The 23,702-nt window shown below is 40.2% G+C and overlaps 4 protein-coding genes across 8 annotated transcripts in view; 2 read left to right on the forward strand and 2 right to left on the reverse strand.

The window, feature by feature from the left end:
* dnm2a (dynamin 2a) overlaps positions 1 to 4,143 on the forward strand; it is a 31,793-nt gene extending 27,650 nt beyond the window's left edge. The window contains 2 exon segments of the mRNA XM_030735198.1: positions 22 to 285; positions 3,626 to 4,143. Of these exon segments, the coding sequence (XP_030591058.1) occupies positions 22 to 285; positions 3,626 to 3,659 (298 nt within the window). The 3' untranslated portion in view covers positions 3,660 to 4,143.
* LOC115784138 (transmembrane emp24 domain-containing protein 1) lies at positions 4,120 to 7,331 on the reverse strand. The gene is given in 5 exon segments (XM_075074391.1): positions 4,120 to 4,858; positions 4,971 to 5,080; positions 5,083 to 5,156; positions 5,887 to 5,984; positions 7,031 to 7,331. Coding segments are annotated over 5 exon segments (696 nt in total). The 5' UTR covers positions 7,226 to 7,331; the 3' UTR covers positions 4,120 to 4,639.
* Positions 7,015 to 14,155, forward strand: tnfsf14 (TNF superfamily member 14). 5 transcript variants are annotated; one of them, XM_030735247.1, is made up of 5 exons: positions 7,015 to 7,098; positions 11,541 to 11,757; positions 13,040 to 13,073; positions 13,161 to 13,226; positions 13,350 to 14,155. In XM_030735247.1, exons 2-5 carry the CDS (start codon positions 11,557 to 11,559, stop codon positions 13,733 to 13,735), a joined length of 687 nt encoding a protein of 228 aa, XP_030591107.1. In that variant the 5' UTR covers positions 7,015 to 7,098; positions 11,541 to 11,556; the 3' UTR covers positions 13,736 to 14,155. The 5 variants fall into 5 exon arrangements, with proteins under 5 accessions (XP_030591107.1, XP_030591111.1, XP_030591109.1 ...); XM_030735251.1 differs by lacking the exon at positions 7,015 to 7,098 and adding an exon at positions 9,114 to 9,194; XM_030735249.1 differs by lacking the exon at positions 7,015 to 7,098 and adding an exon at positions 11,238 to 11,379.
* Positions 14,156 to 18,190: 4,035 nt separating this feature from the next.
* On the reverse strand, positions 18,191 to 21,018 carry tnfsf18 (TNF superfamily member 18). Its single transcript, XM_030735253.1, has 4 exons — positions 20,886 to 21,018; positions 20,115 to 20,168; positions 19,541 to 19,601; positions 18,191 to 19,286 (listed from the first exon to the last, which is right to left on the reverse strand). The coding sequence occupies exons 1-4, from the start codon at positions 21,000 to 21,002 to the stop codon at positions 18,904 to 18,906; spliced, it is 615 nt and encodes a 204-aa protein (XP_030591113.1). The 5' UTR covers positions 21,003 to 21,018; the 3' UTR covers positions 18,191 to 18,903.
* Positions 21,019 to 23,702: the final 2,684 nt, after the last annotated feature.

Raw genomic sequence — 23,702 nt, forward strand, 5'->3', positions numbered from 1 at the left:
TCTGTAATTTCTTTCTCTCAGCCCAACCCCTCAGCACCGGCCGGTTCCTGCAGCCACCCAGCCCCCCAGCCGTCCCCCTGCTGTGAGAGGCCCAACACCAGGACCACCCCTGAACCCTTCTCCTGCCTTTGGAGCACCGCTTAATCCCTCTCCAGCCTTTGGTGCACCCCCAATCCCCTCCCGCCCAGGCCCACCCATCAATGCCTTCAACAGCAGTCAGGATCCCTTCAGCGCACCCCCACAGATCCCCTCCCGGCCCGCTCGTGGCCCTCCCAATATTCCCAGGTACGTTTTACTTTTATGATATGACCAGCAGGTGTTTTCTGTAATTTTGTTGCGCTGACTTTGTAACCATTTGTCTCTGACATCTCCTTGTCTTTCTTTCGAGAGTTACAGGCATGGTTTGTGTCTGCCATCTGTATTCATACCTGTTATTTCTATGCGCATCATTCTCTTCTCAGTCCTTCCCTTGTTTCTCTTTGCTGGGTTGTTTGGTTTCTTCACTGCCTCTTTGTGAGCACATCTCACTTCTTGTCCTGGTTTTTCTCTCCTCGTTACAGCCGAAGACCCCCTGGTGCTCCTTCTCACCGGCCCACCATTATTCGCCCTGCTGAGCCTTCCCTGCTAGACTAGACCTGTGGCCAAGTCCACCTAAGTGTGTGTGTCTGTGTGTGGATGTGTGTATCTCCACACTATAGTCAGGGGCAGGGGCTCAAGGGGAGGGGCTGATTGATAGTAGTGCATAACGTGCATTGTCAAGCCGCATTGATATATGTTCAAGCAATGTTAATAAGCTGCTAATTATGTGTTTATAAGTGCGCAGGAACGAACGCAAGCCCTTAACCACTTGAATATTGCATTTGACTGCTATCAAAGAGAAAAAACTCCGCTCATCTGTGAGATGTATTCAGCTTCTGTCACTAGGAGATGATTCAATATTTTTTAAATGTAATAACTGGTTAATTTCCTGGCAAGGTTCCCAGCAGAAGTACATTTATTAAGTTATTAACTGGTACAGGCTGGCTTTCTTCTCCCCCCTCCACTTTTTCTTTTTTTTTTTTTTTTTTTTTTTTTTTTTTTTTTTTTGTGGATATGCCTGGATATTCAAGTCAAGGTTTCTCTTTGTAATATACCCTCATAACCTGCTGTTAACGTTCTCTTGGGTCTTCTGATTTCATATTGAAAAACAATATCTTGTTATCACTGTTGTTGTTTATTATTTTTCATTTTTGGTGGTTTCAGATTTTTTTTTTCCTCCCCTTGTGTTATTTTATTTGAGTGACTTTGTCCTTTTTAATGACAGTTATAAATGTAGCTTTAAAATGAAATCTTAATCGCAGCAGAGCGTAAAAAGACAGGGCAGGGTTGCCTGAGACTGAGAGAAGTGGCTTCAGTTCCATAATGAAAAGATGTCAAGCAGTTTGATCTAACCACCTAGCCTTACGTTAAACCACTCACAGGCGGGATGCTGCAGCCCGTTACCGTAACACTATGCATAAAAACCCCAGCAGAGGGGGGAAAAAAGATGGACTGAAGGCTGTCTGCACTTTCTGGGGAAGCTTGCTCCACTAATTTGGAGATTGAGAAGCCTTGAATTTTAATCCTTTCAGTCTCAGTCATACCTCAGTGAGGCCCTACAGCCTTGGAGGAGAATTAATTCCTGGATTAGCTGATTCAAACAGAACAGCGCACATGGTACAGTTTTCTCTCTCTCAGAGAGGATAAACTTGATGAAGCTGAGGGGTGTGTGGATGAAGACAGATCTGTGTCTTAGAGTGTGAAGATGGTATTAAGCATAGAGCAGATGTCACGTCTCTTTCTGGGCTTAATTTTCAACAAAATATTCTATCACTTATGCTTCCATGCATAAAAACATCATTGTATATAGCTGGCCTAAACCAGGGAGTTAGATTATATCTCATTTTACTGTAGGGTGTATGACACAGCATGCTATCGATCATAATCAAAGCCCAAAATGCAACTAGTCATTGAACTGAAGAAGGCACTAACCCTCGTGTCATAGATTAGACTTCAGTAGAAGGGGGTCAGCATCTCCTTGTGCTTTATTTATATCGTGGGCTTTTTTTTTTTTTTTTTTTCTTTATTTTTTTAGTAGCAATTGTATCATCTCTCTACACGTATGTTCTCTTCAGCTCCTCGGCTTCTGTTATTGGGGTTTTGCTACAGGGATTAGCTGTCTAAACTTGGACGTGCACTTGGTTCAGCTGTGATTATTTGCTGATATCTTTGGATTGCTCTTTGAACATATTTGACCATAATTAAAAGAAAAAAACTATATATATATTTTTAAGCATTTAAGGGGAAACTGGGGGTTACATCAGGCACTTAGAGGTTTTCTTGTTTTCGGTTTGATCAGTAGTGGTGAGCGGGTGCTGGGAGTTGTGGTTTATGAAGGCACATCCTGTCAAGAGAAGTTCCCTAGATTTCAGTCTGCATCGAGGGAAGATAATTAATTAGCCCAGCTGACAAATTGAAGAAACTGTAAACAATGCAGAAATATCCCAAACCACTGGCTCTTGAGACAGAATGTGCCGTTTCTTTTTTTTTTTTTTTTTTCCCCCAAGGTCTGGCTTTCAGTGACAGTGCCAGGAAGAATAAAATGTTCCTATCCACTTCTTTATACTGAAGATCTTTAATAATAGAGCTTGCACAGTTCCACACAAATGTGGTTCATTGAAACGACTAAAACAAATATTCACTGGCAGGAGTTTAAATCTCTGTGCTTGTCACTTCAGCCTGCCCTTGAAAAGCCTATACTGTAAATGGCCTGTCATATAGTTGGCTGTGGGCATGCTGCCTTTCTCCCTAATGGATGGTACCATTCATGCTACCCCCCTCCCCCCCCCCCCCCCCACCCCCCCCCCACCACCCCCGGATCTGGAGGACGGGGTTTGGAAACCACCCTGCAAACTTTTTTTTTTTCTTTCACCAATCCTTGTCAAGTGCCTCTGTAGCAATTAATTGATTTGAATAAACATGAACTGATTTAGAAAGGCAAGTAAATAAAGAGGTGTTGTGTACAATAAAGGGACTGGCTCTGGTGGTTGTTGTCTCTTTGTGTCTTGTGTGATCTTCTCTCTTTCTCTCAGATAATGTAGTGTTTTTTTTCCTGGTGTCCTCCTTTCTCTCACTCAGGCTAAAACAAGCACACGCTCCTATGGCAACTCTCTGTTAGCAGGCTGCAGAAATGCATTCTGACAAACCCTTCAGTGATGAGCAGGAACACTACAGAGCGCAGCACATGCAGCACAGTTGCCTTTAATGGTTGTGATTCTCTGTGGGACAAATCAACTTTCACTAACAGCTTCTCAGGTTTTCTCTTGAAGCACAAATTCAAGTATATTCATACATTTTTCACATTGATGAAAGATTAAAGCTGATCTTCATTTTAGTTGAGATTTTTTTTTTTCCCCCCTCCAAGCAGTGTTTAAATACACTTAAAGCTCCCTTATAACATTTTTGTAAAGTTTTTTTATTTCTCTTTGCTTAAACAAAAAGTTTGACATCTGCCACAATACGATGCCTTGCTGTTCTGATAACTGGATCCTGAAGGGTTTTGTGTCCCCAGTTTAGAGACTGATTGTTGGTTGATTGTCCTGAACAGGCGCCCGGCTCCTCGTCGAAACCAGTGGCCTTGACCAGACACGAATGACTCCAATCAGTGACAGCGGTGGGAACAGAAGAGCACATTTAATTTTTAGTTTGTCAAATATAGAAGCACTCCAATATTGCTGTTACAGTCCTGCATTTGTAATCTTGACACTTTGAAGAATCCAAACAGAGGGGAATCATATTTAATTTTATTTTTTTTTTTTTCTGGGGCACAAAAGCTGAAATGGTGTGAGATCTCGTAATAAATTTTTCAATTCTCCATTCTGATTTCCCCAGTAGACCCTGGGCCATTTGTTTTGTATCATTTCAGAGTTCTAGATTAGCAGACGTGGTGCCAAGTCACAAAGTGCAGCTGGAGATTTGTATAATTTTTCATGATTCTGTTGGTGATGAAAAAGAAATATGCCTTTCAAGTGGTGGCACATTACCGCAAAAAAAATGAATGATTCATAACAGAATCATTAATGATGGCTCACAGTTATGGGTACAACAGGTTTTACTTAATGTACATTAATGTACAAAAAAAAAAAAAAAAAGCCAAAGCTAATTGAGCCATCTGCATGTCATCACTGTTTTGTGTAATATTTAACTTGAACGTAGCAAGAATAATCAGGGACGTGGCTTTTTTTGTGATTGTAAATAAATGTCAGTTCTTAGGAAGCTTTTGCAAAGCTGTGTTTTACCGATGCACTGTCAGGAGGTGACGTTTCTGATATTTTTGTGTTTGGTGGTTTGATAAGCTTAGTTTTTTTTTAAAATGTCAGTGTCAAATGCAGTATCTGAAATTCAATAAACATTGAAGAGAGATCGGCTGATTTTCTAGCTTCCCTAATGAAACTTGTAATGAATATCGGTGCTACGAGTATCCATTAAAAAAAAAAAAAATCCAGTGCATGAACCAGCTTTAAATTGTGTGTAAACTTTCCCTTTAAATTCAGCTTGTGATGCTCGTGTCAGTTGAGTGTGTCCTGCCAGTCTTTCACAGATGGAGGGAAGGACGGTTTTGTCATGTGCGGACCCGTTTGGTGTCATCAAAGAGGCGTCGCAGGGTGTAAATTTGAACTACGGCAACGGTGAGCATTACCAACAGGTTTAGGCAGGACCAAAAGGACACTCGCCACAAGTTGTCCTCCAGAAGGTAACGGTCCCTTGCCTCGAATGCCCTCAACACGGCCTGGACCTGACGACTTTTCTCCAGGTACAGGTGCACAGAGTCCATTCTCACCTGAAGTAGTTGAAAGACATCACTTGGATTAAAGAGAACAATGTCATTATGATAACCATTTGGAGAGTAATTATAGATCCAGAGAACATTCAAATTTATTTTGCCCTCTCACCCTGATGTCCTCCATTTTGTAGTCCACCATGCTCTCTGATGTTACAATGTCTAACCACTCATCTTGGCCTCCGCCTGCACTGCTCTGACTATTAATGACCACCTCAAAAACACCATCTTCTCTGACAGTTTACTGAAGCTGTTGTCAAAACACAACCGGTAGTCTCCATCAGCCGTGGGATCCACCCTGCAGGAAAAAGAACATTTTGAAGACAGGTGTCAGATGAATTAAGTTAAAAAAAAAAAAAATCACTTACAGCCACTTTATTAGGTACACCATTCTAGTGCTAGGTTGGGCTTACTATTGCCTTCAACACTGCCTTAATTCTTCATGGCATAGATTCAAAAAAGGCTGCTGGAAACATTCCTCAGAGATTTCGGTCCACACTGACTTGATGGCGTCACACTGCTGCAGAGTTTGTCGGCTGCACAGCCATAATGTGAAGCTCCCATTCCACCACATCCCAGAGGTGATCTGTTGGACTGAGATTTTGTGACTGTGGAGGTCATTGGAGTGAGCTCGCTGTCACATTCAAGACACCAGTTTGAGATTATTTGAGCTTTGTGACATAGTGTATTATCCTGCTCAACGCAGCCATTAGAAGACAGGCATAAAGGAGTGGACCTGGTCACCAGCAATCCTCAGGTAGGCTGTGGTGTTTAAACGATGCTCTGCTGGTGTTAAGGGACTCAGAGTTTTACCAATAAAATATCTCCCACACCTTGAGCATGTCTAAATGTACTGAGTGCTGCTTTGTGATTGGCTGATTACATATTTGCATTAACAAGTAGTTGAACAGGTGTACCTAATGAAGTGGCTTGTGAGTATATACACTAGAGACAGAGAGAGAGAAAGACTGAGTATCTCAGACTGAGTAGCAGGTGGTGAAAGGAAAGCATTTAGGTGAGTTACCCACATGTGGATGCCATCAGACCTCCTGAAGTCGGAGACCAGCCGGTGTCCACTGGGTGAGATGAGGGCAAAGCCAACATCCAGACCTGACCCTGCTATCACCTGTAAAACAGACAAGGATTGAAGTCAGTAACTGCAAAGGCTTGAGGTTTCAGGTACCTAGAATTCACTAACACATTTACAATTTTTTTTTTCCTTTCTTTCACCTTTTCACCCCAGGCCTGCAGTTCACAGCTGAAGCTTCGCTACTACTTCACAGGTTCATTTGCAACAGCTGCCTGAAATTCAAATTAAAGCCCTGATAGTGGCTCACCTATTATCTCACAGCGTTTGACCTTTAGCCACACAGTTCTGAGCAGCTAAAAGTCTTTATTTCAACACCTAAATAACCCACTAGTTAATGAAAAGCTCAGGATCAGATACAGTTCAGCACCCTTGTAGGGAATTGATTAATTTTGTCACTGACTGGCTGGGAAAAAAAAAAAAAAAAAAAAAGATTGTGTCTGGAGTTTACTTCTGTATTCGCACTGAAACTTAACAGGACACTGGAGGTGTTGCTTTCAATGAGACTTCTCCTTCCAGTGACGATGCTGAATTAGCCCCGTGAGACCCGATTCTGGCTCCACGACAGCACACGGGGGGGGGGAGCAGAAATAGTCACGACTCAAAAAGAGCACACCACCTGCAGCTGCCAAGAGGGTGCAGCCACAGAGAGGCCGCGGTACTCACTGTGATCTGAATATAGGAAAGTGAACACAAAGGTAATGGTGGAGCTTTGGAAATGAAAGTGTCGATGGTTCCTTTGAGTTTGCGCAGGTGCACATTTTGGGGAATGCCTTGAGGTGAAGTAATCATTTTTAGGGCTGCCCCCCCCCCCACCCACCCCCCCCCCCCCCCCCCCCACCCCCCCCCCCCCCCCCCCCCCCCCCAATGTTTCTGGCTTGCTTAGTACCGAGCAGGTATCTTCTGGTTTTCTTATCTCTCTGTATGCAAGACCAAAGTCCAACACGTTCACTTGTTTTTCAGTTACATATTATACACAAACTTTTTTCCAGCTATTGCAAACATCAGAACAAACACTGTCCCCGTACAGACAAGGACAAAAAAAAAATAAAAAAAAAACACACAACAGAGAAGTTTCTGCTTACCTGGTATTCAACTTCCATGCTGTCGTTCATTGCGGTACTTTGGTAAAAACACTCTGTGCTTCCAGCAGGTAAGAGAAACGTAAATCCCGTGTTTTTGCTCGGGCCCAAACCCAAAGTCAACCCCACAGTCAGAGTTAAATATGCCAACAAACAGAGCTGTGCAGACGCAGTCTTCATGCTTGGGTGGCAGTGCATAGTCCATTTATTCTACTTTCTACGAGCAACTTGTTACACATGTGCTACACAGTTTTCTGCATATCTGCAATTGCTTACTCACACTCCGGCGGCTGGAGGATAGCCAATAGATGGTTTCCTTAAAAGCTCAATGAGTGGAGCCACTGTTGCGACCAATAGCGCTTTGCGGTCTGAACAGCAGAGCTGACAAAGGCTGACTGGAAGTAAAGCCTTCATTTAAAAAGATCTGCAAAATGACTTCGAAGACAAAATTACTAATTTTGTATTTTTTTTTTTCATTTCCCTTTTCTCTAATTCCTGGTTTGTACTCCTGTGTGATCACAAATGTTGGAGGCGAACTACCTGCCATTGTCCAGTAGATGGAGCTGTTGATAAAAATAAAATACTGAAAGCAGGCCACATGCTTGATGACATGTGAATAGCATAAAATAATAAGGCAAAAAAAAAAAAAAAACCCGTGATGTGTTAGGACTTCATGAATAAATAAAAGTAGACTGAATCATAAAACCTTGTTTCTTGTTTTCCATTATGACATGAAGTCCTCAGTTTATTGAGACTGGAAGTGTGATTTTTGATCTCAGAGGTCACAGAAAATGTTGCTGCAGGTCATTTATTTACAGGCTGAGGGGAGTATATGTCATTTTATTATTTTATCCTTGACATTGTTTTGGAAGTGGGAAAATAATCAAAGAAACGCTAAATCACCTAACAAGTGCCAATTTACAACTCACTGGAAGGTGACAGACAGAACAGACAGCAGTGAACTCATTGTAATAAAGTGAGAAGGAAAATTGTGTAATACTGCTGTGAATGTGACTAAAAACTGCTCCATATATATGTAAGAGCATTTCCTGCACTGTTTTCGGAGTGACTAGTGAAATGTGCGTGTGAAGCACTCTTTATTTTCCTACTTGATTAATGTTTTCACCTATAAACCATCCCTGCCTGATCACATCTTGAGCTGTAACAATAACAGCAGTTGGAGATTATCTGATTTTTAGAACTGAGACCACACTTCACACACTCCCCTTCTGGTTCTGTGACTATATATGCCTTCTTGCACTACAAGCTGATGGTTCTCATCTTCTTACCCCACCTTGCCTCCCCTTTTCTCAGTTCTCACGCCTCTCATCAGTGCACGGAGATCTGCCAGGAGTCCTCACTGAGGCCTTCCCCACACCGCAATCTCAAGCCTAGATCTAAACTTATTCCCCCTGCTGTTCTCTTTCAAGAAACACCCTGAAATCTAGCTGACAATGTATTCCCTACTCGTGAAAATGGTAATAGGAATTCATGAATCTGTCTTAGGTCCCTCGGGCCATCAGAAAACAAACATCCGATCAAATTCAAATTCACTCTCTCTTTTTTTCTAATGCTTCCTGCAATGATTTGTTTCTGTTTCTAATGCTTTTGTCATCATATATCTACATTTGCATCCTGTGACTCACCCTATCTACTTACAGTCTCACTTTTACTGTACATGTATGCATTATGCAGTATGCATCATGTATTCTAAGCATGTGTTTGGAAAGTTTTACTCGAAACCACTTGATCGTGTTGTCAATTATTAGCGTATGTTTACAACTGCATCATATGCATTACTTTAACTTTTGACTCTAGTACACATTTGATTTAGAACCCAAATAGCAAGCAGGTCATGGAAACATGTTAGAAGTTTTTTTTTGTTTTTTTTTTTAAATAATACAAATGTGTCAAAATTGGTTGAAATATATTGGAAACAGTTTATCTAAATTTCAGGACTACACCTCATGTACTCCTTTTCTGGTTCTTCAACTACATATGCTTTCCCACACTGCAAGCGGTTTGTTCCCCACCCTCACTCCCCCTTTCTCATTTCTCATATTAGTACACGGGGATCTACCCGGCCCGGGAGCCACCACCAGTCCTCTCTGAGGCCTTCCCCAAACCACAGCCTCAGATCCAGGCTTATTCCATCTGCCATTCTCTCGTAAGAACTGTTGTCAGATCTGAATGAGGATGTGGTCCCTTCTAGTGAAATGTATTTTATGGTGTTTAACAGTATTTAACAGTAATGTGATACTTATTTCTATTTGCATGAAAAGTCTACTATGAGGTCAGAGGTCAGGAATCCTTTTTAGCACTCAGCCACTAAGATGTCGTTCCATCATATTTTTCCCAGCAGATTATGAATCAGCCCCTCACTGGTCTTACTGCAGCCAAAACTTCATTATGCAATCAAGTGAAAAATATAACTCAACTTTAACCCTCTTGACTCTAAGTAGTGCAAATGGATAAAGGTGATGCACTCGCATCAATAACATATTAAATTCAAAACAAAAATTCTTCTTCTTCTTCTTCTTCTTTCGGTTGCTCTCTTTTAGGGGTCACCACATCGGATCATCTGCCTCCATCTCTCCCCATCCCTTATATCTTCTTCTTTCACACCAACTCTCTGCATTTCCTTCTTCACTACATCCATGAAGCTTCTCTGTGGCCTTACCCTTTTCCTCCTACCTGGCAGCTCCATCTTCAGCAGCGCTTTGTCCACTCTATCCACCATCCCTCCTCTGAACATGTCCAAACAATCGCAGTCTCATCTCTCTAACTTTGTCTCCAAAACTCTCAACCTGAGATGTCCCTAAGACATACTTGTTTTTAATCTTGTTCATTCTGGTCACTCCCAACTAAAATCTTAACATCTTATACTCTGCCTCCTCCAGCTCTGCCTTCTGTCTTTCTGTTGGTGCAACCGCAGGTCTCACTACCATCTTGTGAACCTTCCATTTCACTCTTGCTGCTATCCTTCTGTCACAAATCACTTCTGACACTCGTCTCCGCCCACTCCACCCTGCCTTTACCTTTCCATCTGTCTGCCTCTCATTCACACTCGTGTATTCTTACTTCTGATGACCTTAAATAAAATTTTTAAATAGATAAACTCACACCTTTAAATCCTTTTTTTTTTTTTTTCAAAAGCTTTCTGTGACCTTAAGTATAGTCTTCAAAAAGTAATGGCAATTTATCTGGGAAAGCTGAGCAAATTATCCCCAAAAGAGACTGTTTAATGGAAAAAGAAGTCTGCAAATGCCCCAAAATGTCATAGTAGGAACTGCAGGGTCCCTCTTGCAGCTGTGGGTGTAAAAGTGCATGCATCTACAATCAGTAAGAGATTGCACGTTTGACCTACATTAAATCACATTTGCAGCTCATTAGAGTGAAACAGCAGTTTGCCAGTGATCGCACAGGTCTTTTGGAGTATTGTGCTCTGGACAGAGAAAACAAAGATCGCGTTGTTTGGCAGCACTAACAGCAGACAAACCAAAGACAGCTTTATATGTACTGAAGCATGGTGGTGGAAATTGTGTGGCTGCTTGGATTCCATGGGGACTGAAAGGCTTTCTGACATTGTCATTCAGCTATGAATTCTGCATAATATGAGGCCATCTGTAAACTGGAAGTTTCCATCAGGCAAAGTATCCAGAGAGGATCAAGATAAATATTCCACAAATTTATAAATAAACAAACAATTTCCATTGTGTGTACATATTTTTCCCCAAGACTAACGTCACCCATCTTTACAAGCTAAACTCTTATTTCCTGCTAACCACCGGGATGCTAACTGCTTACTGGAGTTAATGAGAAATAATATTAACCATTGTCATGCATTACCGCATGAATCATGGCTGCATGGAATATGCACACCATTTATACATCAAAATACTTCCTCATGAAATAACCAAGCTGTAGGAGAAAAGATTTAAATTTAAATTCACCACTTAAGGCAGGTTCACCACTCCGCACTCAGTCTTTGAGTCACAAATTTGCTCTGAGTAACAAAAGAAATTAGGTTTGATTCTTAAATTTGGGTCTTAAACTTTGGTCTGTAATAGCTGCTGTCAGACCACAGACAGTATGAACGAGGGAGGAAGTGGGACTGGAGACATTTCAGCACTGAAGTGGGAGGGTGTGAATGGGGAGGTCAAAATGCGTTGTGCCGGGTCTTCCATTCACTGAATGTTGTACCGTTACACTTCAAAGCTGATATACTGACTACACTGGAAAGATCCCCTTAACCTCAGAGTATCCTTTTGAAGCGTGCAGTTACAGTGCACGTCTGAAGCTCTCAAAGGTGCTTTGGTGATACATCTCGAGACTTCTGCATGTGACTGCTGGTGAGCCTTCTCCACTTGAACCAACCAGAAGTGAGCCCACCCATTCTGAAACATCTTCACACTTATCTGCCTCTCAGGTCTCTTTGCCTTTGACGGGTCTCTGAAGCAACAGCCTTTACTTCCGAAGGAGAGCGCCTCACTAAATTGTCTTCCATTTACAGGAAAAGCCCAGAAAGGATGGAGAAGGTTAATTATCCATCTGTGTGCGTGGTGGACACCCACGCCACACGGCCTCCAGTGCCCCCCAGGCTGAACCAGATGCAAAGAAAATCCGGGGTGGCTCAGATCCTGCTGTTCATGCTGGTGAGCTTGGCGTTGTGCGGCATGGTCATAGAAGCATGCTTCATCTACGGACTCTACCATCCTGTAGGCCATCCTGTAAGTATGACCATTTCAGTAACTTTATGCAATGTCATCCTATGATTTATTATCAGCTCACTGTCTCGGTACATCTTTTTGTTCCATTAAATATCTTTTTCAACGCCTCTGAATCTCACTTTCATTGCAAGAGCTTATTCACCATTTACCACATTATTCTCACTTCCAGTTTTCTTTTCTTGCTTTTCACAGCATTCTCCTACTTATTTTCTGTCAGTCATTTTAATAACACTTTCAATTAATCAGAAGTGCGGAATCAGGATCTTTTGGTCTAAGGTTACACCGGGTTTCTACAGGTCTTGAGTTTCTTGAAACCTGAGCACATTATTTTTTTTATATATCATGGATGTCCTCATACTTAACGATGTAGGTGCAAAAATATGTATTTAAAATAAAAAAACTTTGTGATGGAGATGAGCTAGTTACTAGAAATGTAATATTTACTCAGTGTGATTTCTGTTCATTAAACAGACACGACAAAGTGTGTAAACTCTATGCTGTATGTTAGCACGTTGAGGCCACTGTTCAGAGTTGGCGCTATAATAATTAAAACTTGAATATGCTCTGCGATCTCATAGTGAAGTTAGAGTCTTTACAGAATAACAGTGTGATCCAAGCAAGATGCTGATGAGGTCATTTCGTTACACAGCATTTATGTCTGTTTATCTGGAAGGTTTTGTGATGCAGAGAGAAGAGCTCTTGTGATAGAAACTCCAATAAGATAATTTTTTTTTGTTTTCTGCAAAAATTCGCTGATGGTGAACTTTTTCCACTATTATGGGGAAGAAGGCTGAGTACATATGCAGAAGTACTCTAAAGTCCAGCCCATTTACAGACAACTTGTCTGTCATCCCTGTGGGGAAAGGGCCAGCATGCTTTCGGAGGCGGTGGGTGTTCAGATTCAGTTTCCTGTCAGCACTGATGCACCGGTGCTAGGGTAGCAGTCAGTCACGCACTATAGAGTTTAGGGGCAGTGGGGGGGGATGGGGAGAAGCAACGTGATAATTTTTTTGTACACACAGTGTACAAACAAGGGATGGTTATGAAAAGGAAGTGGTCTACTTTCTGTACCATGATTATGATCTGCTTTCCGCTGTCCTACTGCAGAAAAAAAAAAGAGAAACAGTGCCCGTTAAGATTACACTCAGTTTGTAACTTTGTTATCCACCAATTGCAAACATTTCTATGTGTCTACATGCATACACTCATGCATGCATACATGCATACACTCAAAAGTGCAAACACATGATTTGAGACATTAACTTTTTTGTTTTCATTGCAGACCACCTCAGCATCATCCTCTAAGCAGAGCAGCGGTGAGGCTCAGCGCTTTTTATGCAAATGGTGAGCACCTCGAGTTTGCTGATCCCACATTAGATACATAATATCTGTTCCTCTCACAGATGACAGTGTTGCAGCTCCCGCTAAACATGGTATCCCTCCCTCCAAACCAGTTGCACATCTGACAGGTAAAAGTAGTATTTCCCTCTCTGCCATAAACGTAATGTTTAATTTATTGCCAAGACACCCAACAAAGTACGTATTGCTCTTCACAGGTCTTCACTGATCACTTTTGTCCTCATATTTTTCAGATGGACAAGATGTAGCTCATGAAAAACATAAAATGGCATGGAGCATGAATGCAGACCCTCTCCTCTATGAAATGACCTACGAAGACAAAAAGCTTATAATTCAGAAAGAGGGTTATTACTATGTCTATTCCAAGGTTTTCTTCTCAGACAACGACATTTTTCGCCATCATATTAACTGGCATACCAACAAGTATGATGGGAATATCACCCTCCTGCAGTCCAGGAAATTTTCTTTACACTCAAACAAAAAACAAGAATCCAACAGTTACCTGGGTGGAGTGTTTCACTTTTACGAGGGTGATGGTATTTCCGTGCAAGTCAGTGACACCTCAAAAATTGTACGTCACAAGCCCTTTGAGAACATCTTTGGTGCTTATATGATATAAATGCCAGGATGATATTTAAAAGCTCTGAGTGAGAGTAAATTAAAACACATAAGTCCTCTTGGGGTGGTTTTGATTCTCTCCGTTATGTAAAGGCAGGTCCATAACCACAAAGAAAGCAAGTGTGAAATCCTCTTTGTGCCTTAGCACGCTGCAAAGGGCAGGACTGTGCTGCCAGCTTTCTTTCTGCACATGTAACTCTCGACTTTGTTTTAGCAGTGTAAACAACAGTTTGATATCAGGGTAATTTTATATGCTTACATGCTTGTGTATTCGCTTTAAATTCAAAGTCTGATTGTTAAAAGATGATTTCCAATAGATATATAAAAAAACAAAAAACTGTTTAATATGAACTGAGTGTTCATATTAAACTGTAACCTTTTTTCTGTACTTGCTGTAACACATACTGCACACTATTTATGAAGTCTTTTTTTTTTAATGATATAACTGACCTAATTTTTGCTGTATTTATATACAGTAATGCATACAGTGCAATGAAATAAACAGATCATAATGTAATGTACTGTTTGGTTTCTCTAGTCTGTTTCTTTGGCTATGTTCAGTAAATTATTCACTTCCTGTCATGTAAGGTGAGGCAATGTTGAAGGCTGAGTGGTCTCTATATTAGTAAATTCATTTAGTAAACTCAGTCCAACCACACAGCAGTGACGGGAGGAAATAACATTATTTTTAATACCACAGTGGCCCACAAAGTGAAATGTCCTCATATCAACTGCTTCTTACTTGAATGTATTCTTGCAGCAGCATTAATAAAGTTTTAAGGTCTATGTGGAAAATACCATCTTCTTCAGGGTTGGGAGGATTATTACACATTCAGGTCGGTATGTTTTACTCCACGATTTACTTTAATTCACTACATTACATAATCTTTTTCAAGTCATACCTCATACGCCCAAGCATGACATGGTCTGTTCGAACAAGAAGCTCTTTGAAGCTTTTTTTTCTTTCCCTTTTTTCGAATCTCCCATGCAGTCACTGTTATACTTTCCCTTCATCTGTGTCTGTTCGAAGAAGACACCCACAGAGTTGTATATTTGTAAACTGAAAAGGAAGTGGTAGTGGGGGCTGCTGGAGGGGGGGGAGGGCGGGAGGGGGGGGGGGGGGTGACAGCAGCAGATTGCCTGACTCACTTTCCAACCCCAGACCCAGAGAGCAATGGCTGGTTAAAATGTAATGAAACAACGTTTTGCGTGTGTGTGTGTGTGTGTGTGTGCGTGTGCGTACATGCACATGTGTGTGTGTGTGTGTGTGTGTGTGTGTATGTGTGAATATATACAGGTGGGTGTGTAGGCTGAGTGATTTCTCTAATTAATTTTCCCTTAGGCAACTATGGATTACTCAAATTGGGAAAACACACTTCACAGCTGAAAGTTGAACTACAGCCTAGAATTTAGTTATCCATGGGGCTGAATGAGTGGCTACCGCTCAGACGTCTTCTGGTCTTTCACGAACATGCGTGTGAGTCATGATCTTCCAGCGCTGGCTGACCTGTGAAGTGTGAGAGACGACAGAAGCACAGCAGAGCGAGCTGTATCAGCTGTGTAGTTTCGAGGCTAAACATGACTTGTACAGAGAATTTGTGTGGGATGGGAGTACTCTATCACTGGTTATGATATGAGCCAAAATCTTTACACTTCCACATACGAAATCAACATTTTCCATTTATAAAGCACGTCTGTCTCAGATATTGATATGGTGTGACACTGTCGATTTTTATGAATTACTTTTAAAATAAGACAATCTGTCTCTTATGTAGATGTATGTTTTTTTTGTTGTTGTTGCTTTTTTAAAAATTTGTTTTAATATAATGATACGTCATTTATAGAGAGTAATGTTTCTATGCAAAGCAAAACTGAAAGAGAAGCACAGCAAACAGTCCACAGCTAAATGCTGTCCCCTTGTGTTGGTAGAAATAACAATTCTGACCAGGTGGGTGCTTCCCCCCCTCAAAACAACTCTGAGTGGGGTGAATTACAGCTTATCCATTAGGAAACTGGAGTTAGAGTTTAGTGTCCGTGCTCGTGGAGCATTTCTAATAGATTATCTGACTAATACTGTGGCTTGCTGCGAGGTGCAGACATCCCACAAGTTTGTCTTTTAGTTCTGATGTGTAAAATTCCAGTATTTTATTAGAACATTACTCAGTACTACTTATCCAACCTTAGTCCCCCTAAAAAAAAAAAAAAAATGTGCCCATAACACTACTGTTGAAATGTGGAGTCCAAAATCAATGGGTGATCCATCTCCATCTTATTTACTGTTGATGGTTTTAGTCAAGTGGTTAAAAAAAAAAAAAAAGAAAGAAAGCTGCAGTACCTGTAGTGGCCACTTGAAGCTGTCCTCAAAAGTGAGTCTGCCCCCACAGGCTCCCATGTGAAAAGGCCCAACTTTACAGCTTTAAAAAGCATATTTACAGCTTGGTTAAAACAATAGTTTGGGCCCAAATGGATAGTTTGCTCCTTCATAGCAACTACAGGGTGGATACAGAAGTGCCACTTTGGTTGGCATGTGCCCACAGACAGCTGTAGCCAGTCTGTGTGTGTGCTAGGTTTCACCTGAATTGGACCTTTCCACTGTGTTTGTGCGGTGCTGTCTTTAGTAGCATTTAAATGGCAGTTATGTGGAAATAATGTGGCCTGTTGAGTGGTGCCAACCATCTGAGAAGTTTGCTGTTTAGTTTTGGCGAGTGAAATACTAATATTTTTTAGTCTGTCACTAAATAACAGATATTTCTGTCTGTGCATTGCACTATTATAGCTCAGTAGTGGACATCTGCAAAAGCGGGCGAGTCACACAACATGCTCTACAGGCCAGGAGAATAATACGTGAGGTGAAGAAAATTTGAACCCTCAAAGATTTGATCAGTGCCGTTTTGAATCACGGTCAAAGTTGCAGTGACTGGATTTCTGCTGTTACTCATCTCAGGCATTTTCTGTTCTGATGAATCCTTTGAGATTCTTACAGGAGTTACCAGAAGAAAGTGTGAGAGTGTTAGGCAAAAACTGCATGTTGTAAACATGTTTATAGTGGCTAACAGTTCACACAAGTTCTCTCCATGACATCTGGGCAAAAATTATGTATAGAGGTTATTAACGTTCTCTGTGCGGATACACTGTTTATTGCATTGACATTGGGCAGTGGAAAGTAGTGGGAAGGGAGCAAACACACCAACCCATGCAGATGCATCTAAGGCCTCTAATAAAAGAGCTGGAGTGGGTGGAAGATTAGTATGGCTGCTATCAGTTTTTACATCCTGGACCTCTTCAGTGTAATCGAAAGCTGTGTTGGCAACAGCTAATTGACAGAGCACTGAGAGATACAGGACTCATTTGTGGCTGAGGTTTGGAAAACAAAAGTTTTCAAATGAAAGTTGGAAAATATGTCTCTCGATCGTGATGACTAATGTTCCAGTGACCTTTTTTGCTGCTTTACTGTAGCTCTGTCACTGTGATGTAGGTCAGTAGATGTGACTGAATGCTTGGATGACAGTAAAGTTATTTTGTTTGTATAGTCAGAGTCTGGAGGGCATATTCTTCGACAGCATGCAGACAGGGAGGGTCCCGCTGTAGCTTTCTATTAGTGATCATGCGGTAACCCAAAGTTAACTCATGACCTCTCACTTTCACCTCCAGGGTCTCAAAAATGACTCAAAACCAAAAACCCTTTTTCATTGTTATAATTTCATTTGATCCACATTGAGTTAATTTTTTTTTACAGTCATGTCAAATGTAATAAAGACAGTAAACATTTTAACTATGACATTCTCATATTTTTTCCATTACAGCAGTTAACATTGCTGAAGTCAGATTTAAACACAAGCATTTAACAGTTCCCAGAAATATCTTTTTGAATGCATAAGCAGCTGACTCTTGCATTGAAAAAACTAATAATGACAAAAAGTGACAAAAGCAAATATTTCTTTCAAATCTCTCAACACACGAAACTTACCACATTAACCACCGTGACTTGTGTTTTCACGTGTCATAATGTATAGTACAAGTAGTCAAAGATATCTGGAGCTTATCAAGTCATTTCACATTTAAATTTTGGCTTAAAATGTAACACCTAGGTATGTCGTTGCTCACATCTAATCAAGTAAATCCCAACCTTTGTTCTTTTTTCAGATTTCTAAAATATGAACTACATTCTTTCAGAAAACAAGTAAAACTCTGTATCCATATTCCAGTGACTCACTACCAAGAAATGAATGGCACAGACTGTAAAGCCATTCATAGATAATTAGCTGACACACCTATGGGTTTTTGTTACATCCATAATGTGTCTGAATCATATATTGCCCATATTTTTGGTGCTAGAAATAAATAAATAAACTTAAATACAGAATTCATACAATATCAGACATTAGAAAGTATGATCTGTGCAAACAAAAAAAAAAAAAAAAAAAGCAATTTCCTGCCACTAAATGTGGCACTTCCTTAGAATACATTCTTGAAATTAACTACTAGATATATTAAACACAGGAGGCTCTAACAAAGAAATACAGTTTGAACATTTAAGTAAGAGCTATCAAATCTGAAATACCTGCTTCAAGGTTTCTTTAAAAAAAAACCAAAGCTATTTGAGAACAATGAAAACATTACAGCTTTGGTTTTCTAATTCATTAAATACACACAATAACATGTAAAAAAAAACCCCAAAAAACAGCAACCTTCAGCATGCTGTTGTGTCATACAGCGGTGTTTTCAAGTGTGAATTTGAAAAAAAACAAAAAGAAAAGAATCGTACAATCATATGAGCAAAGAAACAGATTTGTAGTGATGATACAACGACAGACCGATTCCAGGTCTGCTATATCTACTTTACAAAATTAAACATCATTGGATCGTTCTAAATGCTGGTTTTGGTTAGCTTTTTTCTTTTTTGTCGACCTGAATGTGAAAAGGGACAAAGTTTTCATCCAACCTCCAGATTAAAGAAAAACAAAAAACAAAAAAAAAAACAAGCTCTTGTTGAATTCAGCTTTTTTATGCATCTGTCTGAAAAATTAGGTGAATTGCTGGTCTGGCAGTCAAAAGGCCAAAATCAAAGTCTGTTTAGTCCCAAGTGAACAACAAGTACACTCAACTAGAGTCAGAGCAGGTTTGGTTCCAGAGCTGCAAAGGTGACCTGCATCATGCCAAGAATTTAGATTATTTAACTGACATCTGAGGCCGTAACATGAAGATGATATCCAGGTGAGTTTTACTTAAGTTGTCATCAACACAATCGCATAAAGAGGTCATGTTGACTACCAGTTTCTCTCCAGCACCCAGCTCTTCCACCTTGCTGAGAATACCTGTGCTGAGGGTTTCTTTGTTGATCAAGCCCTGCAGGACAACTTCTGTTTTTTCCGGTTGTATTTTCACCAGGCTCACATTACAGTTATTGGATCCTGTACACCCTGCCTTTGCAGACAGTGTAACCTGAAGATTTAGAAAAAGGTATCCATCCACCATCATCATCAGGTGTTTGTCGCGTTCTAAAATCAGAGCGTCGTCTGGACGATTTGCAGTCCACTTTATTTGACCTTCGGCTGTGAATGACAGAAAATATGCTCCAGGAGGTGAATTTGGTTTCCTAGAATTGTATTCTCAATATCCTATTTTGAAAGAGACAGTCTTCCCTGAAGCAAATGGTGGCATACTGTAATTAGTCCTTAAAGTACATTTGACTGAGCTGTAGCTGATATAATTACATGTTTCTTCTGATGAGGAAATTGTGAATGCAACAACTTTTGATTGGTGACATGACTAATTTTATAACTGCAGGTGAGAAAAGAAACATTACCTTTAGTCGCCTTAAAGGTGAGCATTTTTCCTTCGCCTAAGACAAGCTTATTGGAAGGTAACTGTTGAAAGAAGAAGAGGGAGAGATTTATCAGTCTCAGAATAGTAACATTTAATGTGGTGCAAACATGACTTCCAGTGAGACGCATTTAAACCCAGAGAGGTTGCAGTTTATCAAATGTGAGACAATGGGACCTCTGTCTCCACACTGAGAACAGTATAGACTGTGAACTATCTTCAGAAGGAAAATGAAGAGACAACAGTTGAGTTTAGTGGCATTTCCCCGAATGTGGCAATGACGTCACTGAGCTTCCTCCAAGAGAGGAGGAGAGTGGTTAGACTGTCTGACATACGTAACTCATAAGAAATGGAATTAATCTGAGATAGATCGGGCAGGAGGTGTGCATTTGGAATATCTGCACTGTGAATATAAGTAACATCAGCAGAACATCTCCATGACCAAAAAAACAAACAAACAAACAAACAAAGTATACAGGTTCCAAGAATATTTAACACAAAGGTCAAGAGAAGACGCAGAAACTCTGAACAAATCTCGGAAACTCTGGATATCTTACCGAATTAACAGTTCCCACAGATGGCATTTGGGATGGTTCTACAGCACTACTGTCCTAAGATTGGAAAAGGAAACAAAAGCAAAAAATATATTCTTATACTAATTAGTATAAGAGAGGTTTTTTATTTTTATTTTATTTTTTTTGGTGGGGGGGTGCTGCTGTTGAAACTGAGCCAAATTTAGGTGCAATTTAGGCAATTTTTGCTTTTTTTTTTTTTACAATAGTGCTGCCAAATCAGTTGTCCAATTTCTTTTAGGTAATTGTTGCCAATAAGAAGCATTCTCCACTGTTTAAACATTTAACATGTTTAGTTACTGTAAAACCACAAAGCTAGACTTAGATTTTCTCTAGATCACCCCAGTAATTGACATGCGTTTTGAATGAAGTGAGGCAACCCCATCGTTGTATTCTTGCAGAGTTTTGTTTTATTAAACCAACTGATCTAAAACTGTTAGCTTCCTGAATGTTATGCGAAAGCTTTCTTTTATGGTGTGTCATTACAGGGGTCTGTAACCAAATGTAGACCACAGGCAAAGGTGTCTTTCTCACCAGCTGTGCTACTGCCAAAACCGCAAAAAAAAAAAAAAAAAAAAAAAAAAAAGAACAGATGTACAGCACAGGTGTTGATATTTTCTGGTATTCGTATAATTTGATTAAAAATGACCACGCTGTAGACTAAAGTTTAAAAAGTTCACTTTTTGTCTAATCAACAATAACCATAATTAATGCAGCAGAACAAGTTCAACCTGAGGCTATTCAAAGAGTTCTCACCAAGCCTTTCTGTCCAGCTGTGAAGAGGAAGATGATGATCGCAATCTGGATTATGGAAATTAAGGTGGTCCACAACAGGAGGATATGGATCAGGAAATTTTGGGTGCGCTGTGGCATTGTCAGTCTGACAGCAGTGTTCAGAGCGCTCTGAGCCCGGGGAACGCAGGAAGACAGATGTTACGAAGTGACGACTGTACAAGTCCTGAGTTTCCTCTGCTGAGCACTGATGTGTGTGAGTTCGCTTCCTGAGCTCAGTGTGTACATGTGATGATGATGTTTTATAGTCTAACTGTGTTCGGCTGTGCCCTAAGTATCTGAAGAGCAGAGAGTAATCCAAATGGTACTTTCCCCGTATGTTACTGAAGGCAGACACAGCAGGAACAGATTAAATCTGCATACAGGGACTGGCCCTGTTTTCTCCTATTCACCGCATGTTACACAGACAGGAGGAACAAGATGGGAGAGAAGGAGAGAGTTTCAGCTCTATGATGAAATATATGTTGAAATAAATTATTCAGTTCCTCACTTATGAAGAAGCTGTTATAATGTTAGGATTTTTTTCTGTGTATAATACAACACAGCTAATTTTTTTTTCTATCTTTATTTTTCCTCTAATATCAAAACGGAAGCTTAAAGGTGTGTAACAACATGATAATACAGTTAAAGACTGAATAAGATAATGATACTTTGTATTAGTATATGATTCAGTTATTGGGGACTTTTCTTATTGTAAAGCTAAACTCTGAAGCGTTTTGCCTCTGTACGTTTTTTTCCTTAAAAACATTTCACACCACAACTAGAGATAAAAATAGTACACACTATACAAAATAAGAAGTGTTGCAACATATTTAAACCACATATTGCTGACTGAACAGTTCAGCTAACTCATCACTGTATTTATATCAAGTCACTATCAGTGTCTTATCTTCCATCTGACTTACCAAGATAATCACATATGCTTCAAACATGGTGTAACTGTAAAATTAGCAGTGAAACTCTAAAAATGTTGTGAGATACTGTTTACTATTTGCGCTTCTTGAAAAGTCCCACCTGCATCTAAATTCTGCTTGTGGTCATTACATGTGGTTTCACTTTCTCTGTTTGTACTTTGACTGGGGAAAATTTAATGACAGCAAAACAGGATGGGCTTTGGTTCAGGTATGCGTCATCAGACTCAGCAGAGGATTCAAAGACAAAATTATACCTGTGGTGTGGTACCTTTATGACTGGGAATGGTCAAGTAACACACTTACAAACAACATGCCTGGACTTGTTGCTATGGCTTTTTTTTGTTTGTTTTTGTTACATTTATAATTTCATTGTGAGGAGAAAAAAAGGGAACAGAACTTTTTTTTTTTTTTTTTGATTAAATGGGGAAAGCCGATGAGCAATTGTATTTTTTACGAGTCAGCAGTCATGTGTAAGGTTAAAGTACTGTGAGAAATCCCTATTATGTCTCAGCTTCTGATGAATAATATGACACAAATGAAATCATTCTTTCTGCAATGTGTCCAACTTCCACTGTGGAAAATTTGTGCAACTTATAATAAATCATAGTATAATTTGAGGTGCACAGGAAACCTTATGCAATACAAACGTTTCAAAACAACCTTGGTCCAATAGTTTTTTTACAGGAGGAAATATCACAGATATGAGACACGAGACATGGAAGACATAATTCTGCATCAAGCCCCATTTGTGCAATCCACTGTAAATGAGTCCTACTGTACTGTCAAGTGGACATCAAGGACTTTTTATTGAGTCCACAGTTGTGGGGGTTGGGCTAACAGAGCACATGGACTTTCATTTGAAAAACGATTGCAGCTGGCAGCACAGTGGTGAGGTAATTAGCAGTATTGTCTCAAAGATTAAGACCTTGGCTTTCTGTGTGGTGTTTGCAATATTCTCCCAGTGCTTGCTTGGGTTTTCTCTGGGTACTCTGTTTTCCTCTCACAGTCCAAACACATGCACTTAGTGGGGTTGGGTTAACTGGTGATTCTAAATTGCCCATAGGGGTGAGTGTGAATGGTTGTCTGTCTCTCTGTGTTAGCCCTGTGACAGGCTGGTGACCTGTCCAGGTTGTATCCTCCCTCTGCCCTACGATAGCTGGGATAGGCTCCGCCCCCCCCCCTGTCACCCTGAAAAGGATAAGCAGAAGAAGATGGATGGAGGGAACTACAGTCTCCACATTTCATGGCCCAAGGTCAGTTAAGTGATTTTTTTTTTTGTTTTTTTGTTTTTTTTGCATATATTAAGATTCTATTGCTCTCAAATTATTTCTTCAATTTGAGGGTCTGAACTTTGATTTAGTAGGATTTAGTATAGTAATTTTACCCCTCCCAAATCAAAACTGGACAGGACTTACTACCCTTACATTTTCAACTTATTTCCATCCTTCAGGAAGCAGGTGCCAGGGTGAGGCAGCAAGGACTTCAAAGTCAGGAGATGAGGTGGAGGAAGGCCAGACATTAGAGCAGGAAGGCGAAAGCTCAAAAACGGACATACCAGCTTTTGTGGTAGCATGTTATTAGATGTAGTGATTAATGTTGGGCTCTGATGGTTTTAGGCATTATGATTTCTAGAAGAGGAAATAAGAACCTTTTCAGCTGAATTCTCACACATGCACATCAGCTAAAAGTATTTCTTCTTTTACCATATTGATTTATATAATAAATTATATATATAATCTAAAAGTACATTAAAGTGCACCTCTCCTTTATCTCTTCTGTGTGCTACCCACAACTGCCAAGACAAGTGGTCCTCTGACTACATCAAACAGAAAATAGGAAGCCCGGTTTGAGGAAAAGAAAAAAAAAA

The sequence above is a fragment of the Archocentrus centrarchus genome, chromosome 8 (genome assembly GCF_007364275.1).
Source record: "Archocentrus centrarchus isolate MPI-CPG fArcCen1 chromosome 8, fArcCen1, whole genome shotgun sequence".
Classification (NCBI taxonomy): domain Eukaryota; kingdom Metazoa; phylum Chordata; class Actinopteri; order Cichliformes; family Cichlidae; genus Archocentrus; species Archocentrus centrarchus.

Coding starts and splice junctions, on each gene's coding strand:
- tnfsf18 (XM_030735253.1), bottom strand. CDS start 21,002: ATGCCACAGCGCACCCAAAATTTCCTGATCCATATCCTCCTGTTGTGG. Junction 20,169..20,885: donor CAGCTGGACAGAAAGGCTTG/GTGAGAACTCTT, acceptor TTCCAATCTTAG/GACAGTAGTGCTGTAGAACC. Junction 19,602..20,114: donor CTGTGGGAACTGTTAATTCG/GTAAGATATCCA, acceptor TTCTTTCAACAG/TTACCTTCCAATAAGCTTGT.
- tnfsf14 (XM_030735247.1), top strand. CDS start 11,557: ATGGAGAAGGTTAATTATCCATCTGTGTGCGTGGTGGACACCCACGCC. Junction 13,074..13,160: donor ATCCTCTAAGCAGAGCAGCG/GTGAGGCTCAGC, acceptor TTCCTCTCACAG/ATGACAGTGTTGCAGCTCCC. Junction 13,227..13,349: donor ACCAGTTGCACATCTGACAG/GTAAAAGTAGTA, acceptor CATATTTTTCAG/ATGGACAAGATGTAGCTCAT.